This window comes from Argiope bruennichi, chromosome 5 (genome assembly GCF_947563725.1).
Source record: "Argiope bruennichi chromosome 5, qqArgBrue1.1, whole genome shotgun sequence".
NCBI lineage: Eukaryota > Metazoa > Arthropoda > Arachnida > Araneae > Araneidae > Argiope > Argiope bruennichi.
In genome coordinates this window covers 124,567,126-124,574,527 of record NC_079155.1, presented here as the reverse complement: position 1 = coordinate 124,574,527, position 7,402 = coordinate 124,567,126, and the positions used below count along the sequence as shown (strand labels likewise).

The window sequence follows — 7,402 nt, the reverse complement described above, 5'->3', positions numbered from 1 at the left end:
ACGTACGATCGTGAACTTTTGGCTATTTATTTGTCCGTAAAACATTTTAAGCATTATTTGGAAGGTAGAGATTTCCAAATCTTCACTGATCATAAACCTTTAGTTTTTGCTTTTAAGCAAAAGAACGACAAAGCGTCGCCAAGACAGTTGAGACATTTACAGTATATTTCTCAATTTACCACAAATATATGTCATGTAAAGGGTCAGGAAAATATTGTCGCAGATACATTATCGAGAATTGCTAATGTTAACCTGCCAACTATAGACTATGATCAAATTGCTGACGCCCAAACTGATGATGACGAACTGAAACAACTGCGACTTTACAGTAAATCCTTGAAATTTAAGCAGTGTCAACTTCCATCCGGAAAATCTTTATGGTGCGACACATCTACATCAAAGGTTAGACCTTTTATTCCAAAGCCTTTCCGTATGCGGATGTTTCAACAAATCCATTGTTTATCTCACCCTGGAATTCGTACAACAGTTAAAGAAATGTCATCACGATTCATTTGGTCTTCACTGAAACAGGAAGTTCGTAACTGGACACGGGCATGTCTACATTGCCAAAAAAATAAAATTTCGCGGCATACAAAATCCGAATTTGGAACTTTTAAACCGCCAGATGATCGTTTTAGTGTAATTCATATTGATTTGATTGGGCCGTATTCTCCATCGGATGGATACATCTATTGTTTGACATGCATCGATAGACACACATCTTGGATGGAAGTGGTTCCTTTACGGCAGATCACTGCTGAAGTTGTTGCTCAAGCATTTTACGAATGCTGGATAACACGATTTGGAGTACCTTCTCTCGTGGTTACGGATCGAGGAACTCAGTTTACTTCAGAATTATTCAGAAAATTAGCAATCATTTGTGGTGTAAAATTACGGCATACGACGTCTTATCATCCCCAAAGCAATGGAAAGATAGAACGCCTACATCGCACGCTAAAAGCAGCCATTAGATGCCACAACTGTATTCGATGGACTGAGTCGTTGCCTACGGTTCTCATGGGTTTACGAGCTTCTCTTCGAGACGATTGTAGTTTTACAATAGCCGAAATGGTATTTGGTAAATCTATCAAATTACCTGGTGAGTTTTTTGAAGATTCGAAAACTGTGTCCATTACAGATTCTTTTGTTGATAATCTGCGAAAACAGATGCAGTTAGTAAAACCAAGAATACCCAAGCAAAAATGTAAACAACGCATTTTTGTTCCACAAGATTTAAATACAACTACTCACGTTTTTCTTAGGATTGATCGCGTAAAAAAACCCTTAGAACCGCCATATGAAGGACCATTTTTAGTATTACAACGAACGCAAAATTTTTTCACCTTATTAATCAAAGGTGAACATGTAAATATTTCTATTGATCGAATTAAACCAGCCTATAAGTTAACACATTTTGACACTTCTGATGCTCCATTGCCATCAACTGTTAACAGTCCTGCATCTTGTGAACCCAAAAGAAGTGGCTCAACTGAAAGGATGCAACATAAGAATGCATTAAGTGATTCAATAAAGGACGAGAAACTGCCTGCTTTAACCACACAAACACGTTGTGGAAGGAAAATAAAACGACCTGTGCGTTTTACAGACGATGCATAAAATGTTGTTCTAGTGCATTCTATTCATATTAAATTCAAATGTCATTTTCAATTTTTTTCTAATTAACGCAACTTCGTTACTGGCAAGGGAGTGATGTAGGAACAGGTTGTGAGTAACGCAACTCATCATCGCAAGTTATTGTGGTTCACACGTAACTAAATATTATAAATAATTATTAATGTTTTGTATTTGTTTAATTGTTATAATTGTTCATGTTTGTTTTTGAAGTAATTGCATCAAAAATATTTTATATATTATTTTTGTGTTAAATGAAACTATTTTTCTGCTGTTGCATCTGGCAACGAGATTGGTATTGTAAAAAATAAATAGAACGAGTGAGATGCTCGCCGTTGCTTGGATTTGACGTAGTTTGTGTTTTTATTTTAATTTCTTTAAAATACTTTAAATCGTTGGTCGTAATATCCTAAAATAAGAAATGTTTATTTTATGTATCGAGCGTTTACAATCTGCACATTAAAACGCAGAGTCATACGCCGATACAAGCCCATTTATCACGTATTCATGGAGTAAAATGTGATAACAAAAATTTTGAAAGTGGTTTTGTATGTGTATATTGCGAAAAACATTTCGCATCTTTTTTAAACTGAAATAAAGTTAGAAACTATAGTCAACATGCAACAAAAAATAAAGTTCATACACCCTTAGTATTGTTAGTTTTAAATGACGTATCTCACTTTTTGGGTGTAAGGAATTCTTGATTTGAAAATAAAAGAAATTTGAAAATAGGGATTCAAGAAATATTTCAGTTAACATATACAATTAATTTATTTCATATAATACTTTCGAAAAAATATGCATGTATACTTGTAAATAAACTTAGAAAAATGTAGCAGACCCTGATTTTTTCTATATCAGCTTTATTATAAAAAGATGCGAGTGTAAAATTTTAATCAACTGAATTACAAAACAAAATACTACAGTATTGATATCTATTCCCAAATTAATTTCGCCAAAGTACGCATCTAATTACCAAAGGGAAAGATAAATGGCCAACAGAAGATTTCCCATGACGTATAGTTTGAAGTCATGTGATCGAACGAACCAATCAGGTTCGACTTTTGCTCGAATGTCTCCTGAGATTAAGGCGCCTGTTACAAAATGTTAACTTTGGCCTGAATTTTTGGCCTAGCATTTTTACAGAATTTATCATGTGATTCTTGATGAATTTTTTGGCGATTAATCTCTGGAATGCAGTTAATAGAATCCGGAAATTTAATTTATGTTTTAGATGCGTTTTAACAACTGATTAATGCAAAAATTGGACATAGAGCTGTACACTTGCACACACAAAATCACATATTAAATTTGAAATATTTAAGTTATTACACTTTTGAGTTGTTGTGTTTATGCAGTCAGTCAAAAAAAGTATTTGGGCACTTTACGAGTTCACAGATTTTTATCATAACATTTCATTTAAACATACAAACAAACAAATAAAGCTCTCGCATTAATGCAATTATGATTATAAGCGAAAATAAAAGAAATCAAGCAGAAAAACCTGCCCAAAAAGTGTTGAGACAATTCTCAATAAATTACGAAAAACAGTGCAAACTTAAAAGTTAATATCTTGTTGGGCCGCCCTTGCATTTTATGACTTCTCGTAGTCTATCTGGCATGGAATGGACCAATTTTTTGCAAAATGATCCATCGATTTTGGCCCCCTCTTTGGCAAAAAGTTTTCTTAAATCCTGCTTGTTAGAAATTTGATGTTCATATAGGTTTTGCTGCAAATAATCCTACACATGCTCAATGGGATTAAGGTCTGAACTTTATGCAGGAGTCTTAATAACACTAGGACAGTGGCAGAGGGCTCATAACTTGCAAATATCAACAGTACGTTTTGAATCATTATCTAGGTACAATTTAGAATGTCTCGAGATTCCCTGCTTACACACACTTTGCTTTAAATTTCGCTTGAGAATGTCAAGATAGATATATATATATATTCATTGTACTATAAGTAAAATGTAAGTTCCGACACTAGTGCTTCCCATGCATCCCCAGACTCCTTCCTATTTGATAGGCCGTAAATTTTTGATATGTTTTGCTGCATTTGGTTCCCGTTAAACCATTTGCTTCATATCCAATTCGAAAATGTTATATTTGCTTTCATTAACAAAAATGACGTTTTCTCAAAATTTCTTTTTGGCTGCTTTACATACATTTTAGCAAATACCAGCCTAGCTTGTTGATTGGCTTTGCTGATGTAGGGTTTTCTTTGGGTACACTGCCATGATATTTATGTTTTATTAAAACATTTCTGACAGGCTCCGGATTTACAGATTTTCAGAATTTACTTTTATATTGCAGATTCAATTTTATTTCACTAGTTTTTGAATTAAAGTGAACTTTTCCCATTCGACATACTCGTCATTTTAAATTAAATAAATGACTATCAATAAGATTGAGAAGTGTCTAAAGCCACTCTTGCCATTTTGCCTGTGGACACAGACCCATTGATTTTTATAAATGTAAAGGGAATCTATTCGTCCTATCTTGTGATGTACATAAAGTCAGAATGGTATGGCATGATTCATTACTGTTCAGATGAAGCGAGCAAATTATTTTTTCTACAATATCTTTGTGCGGATGAATATTTGTGAGACATTTTCGTCTTTCGTCATACCAGTAACTTCCTCCTTTGCCAGCACTTGAAAGTTTAGCTGCGTATCTATGGCATTGAACTGAAAATGCTGTCATCTTCTCTTATTCATATTCCCTATATATGTATTTGAGAGTAATGAATGTGCTGTCCAAAAAAACCATGACCAAGATGTTGTTAAAAAGTAACAACAGTTACTATGTTGCTTGCAGAAGAGAAAAGACATCATAATGGTTCTGTGGTGAAGCTTATAAGCCAGATAACAGCTACGGGACACGAGTAAATACTTTTGTCTTGTGGTCTTGTTACGCGGCTACGGATTCTAGCGTCGCAGGTTCGATCCACTCTCATAACAATAGCTATAGTTCAAACAGAAGCATTTTTGGAATATACCCATCTCCATTTAGCATGTCCACGAGATAACAGGATCCTTTTGTCTTAATTAATAGATATGATAAAATTATATTGAAGTTGAGACTCTTTCCTTCCAAAAAATGCACAGCAGTTAATTACATCATGTCGTATTCACTTGGCATTTATAATGGAACAACACGATTTGATTTCTATAAAACTTTTAAAAACTGCGTAGTTTTTATTCAAAATTTTCTTTGACTATCTTCTCATTTGGTTTGATGACGGATTTACATTTTTGGTGTGATTAATAGACATTTATGCCTTTAAATGATAACTAGGTTTATCGTCTCTCGATGTACCTAAATTAATTCAAAAAGACAAAAGACTACATAAACGATGTTCAAATGCATAAGGGCAGACGCACAAACGAATTAATTCAAAATTTGATATAAATACTGAATTTTGAAATAAGGATATATTTTCATTCATAACATATTTCATTTGTCTAGCAGGCTTGTGTTTTTGAGTTATGGGATTCATAGACAAATAGACATAATTCCAGAAATAGCGTTTTCAAACTGAATGGTATAAAATGTACTGATTCATCAAACTATCGAGATCGAAGTCTAGGGATTAATGTGCTTTCCCTTCGTACATAAGGCAAACTTACTTACATAAACATAAGTGACTAGTTCAATAATTTAGCTAAAAAGAATAGATATCTTTTTATTGAAATTGGTTGCTCTAATACAAATATAGATCTAAAAAATAATGCAAAAATAAAACTCCATAAAATACATGATAAGTATAGCCGAGATACATGACATAGATATATTTTATTATAATAATGAAATTGAATGGACATCACAACCACAGACACAACATTTGAAAATGAATGATAATAAGCAGATAATCGTAACTTCTTTCTTTTCCAAGTGATATTATGTTTTGAATATGCGATTATCTAATTATTTTTTAACATGAACACTAGAAACTCTTGAACAATGAAATTTCGAACAAAGTCATATTAATTCTTCCGTTACTATGAATTCATTTGAAATATCATAAGAAAACACTTTGAATAAAAAAAAAAAAGAGAAATAAAGTAATTATTTGTTTATTTTTAAAATTTATTTTTTTGTAGCTTTTACAATAATAATGTCATATATCAACCAGATTAATCCTGATTTTAGACTATTTCAGTGAGTTAAAAATGTGCCAGGTTTGTCTTGGCTTTCTTTTTTTATATTTCAGAATGAAATAAATTTTAAGAATTAAAAAAAGATTAATTTGCTTTCGAATTTAAAAATGAACTTTTAAAGAATTCTCTTTCTACAATAATCTACATTTTTTTGTATAATTTCCTTTGAATATCAAAAGAGCAAAAATAATTAAAAAAGGCTTTTTATTAGGATATTAAAAGGTATAAAATGCGTTTTCTTAATCAAAAACTGAATTGGAAGACAAACAAAAACGTTAAAGCGTAATGCTAAATTACTGAAGAATCCTAAATTAATTGAAAGCCTAAGAAAATATTTTAATTTTAGGATTTTTTTTACGGATGTTGTTGATTTTAGTTATATTTGTTTATATATATATATAACTAAAATCAACAGGATTAATCTGGTGATTAATTTCAGTCTTTACGCTTTTACAATGATTTTGATAGTCATATTTTAAAAAAAAAGTAATGTCTTCTTTAATCATACATTAATAAATACACTAATAAATGCAAGTTTTGAAACATATACCTTTCTCTCCTTTTATTTCATCTTTTATTTTTTTTTATAATTCATAATGTTAATTAAGATAGAGTAAAATGAAATTTTTTCATATTTATTATTAATTGGCACCACTCACTCGGGATAAATGTTAAAAAAGTAAAATGATTTAGTGGTAATTAAGTGGTAATGAAATTATTAAAATATAGCATTAGAAAAATAGTAAAATATAACACAAAATTGAATATAATTTCAGAAAGATAATGAATATCTGAAATAACTGAAAAATCGATTGCGAAACATCATTTTTATAAATATGAGACACAGTTAAACAAAAATACTTAGCAAACTGTTTCGCACTGTCATGAGTTAAGAGACCAGATGTCTGAATTTTGGCACATTGTCCAAGTTTTGATCCTCGTTTCATCGTTCTAAATACCTAGAACGTTCCAAGACCAGAAATTGTTGTTCCTTTCGAGATGGTCATTTTCTTGTGAGTTTCTGGTATATTCTGCTTATGTTAATACTTCATGCACTAATCAGTGATACTTAAAAATGAAGAGGTTTCTTCACTAAATGTACACAACCGTTCCGAAAAGACCGAAATCTCATTCGGAAAAAGCGGAATTGAGTCAGTCACATTTGTTCCCGATATTTGATTCCCAAGAGTAAATTCTTTGGTATTGAAGTTGTCAGTTTAAGTTACTTTCACACATGTTAGCGTAAAGAAGCAATAAAAGCGAGATCCACAGCGAAGCATTCTGCGGGATTCCAGACATTTCCTTGTCGAATCCCGAAGTTTTAACGAGCCATATCTCTGACACCGCCTGCCACTTCACTGGATCTCCTATAAAAAAAAGAAATCTCATGAAATTTAACAAGAAATTATACATATGTTGTCAATATTACGAATAAAAAAATAAGTATATTATGTTCTTTGGTTTTATTGATGCCAATCGGCTATTGATGCAAAACGGATGTCCATTTTCTTATATAGGTTAATAGACCATTAATATCTGATGGATGTTAATTTTGTATTGATACCAATCGATCATTCATGTCTGATGGATGTTAATTTTGTATTGAT

The 7,402-nt window shown here is 31.7% G+C and overlaps 1 protein-coding gene across 1 annotated transcript in view; it reads right to left on the bottom strand.

Annotated features, from left to right (window-relative positions):
• Positions 1-5,411: 5,411 nt before the first annotated feature.
• LOC129968537 (synaptic vesicle 2-related protein-like) overlaps positions 5,412-7,402 on the bottom strand; it is a 57,801-nt gene continuing 55,810 nt past the window's right edge. The window contains exon 15 of the mRNA XM_056082524.1: positions 5,412-7,162. Coding sequence (XP_055938499.1) covers positions 7,151-7,162 — 12 coding nt within the window. The 3' untranslated portion in view covers positions 5,412-7,150. The remainder of the gene's footprint in view (positions 7,163-7,402) is intronic.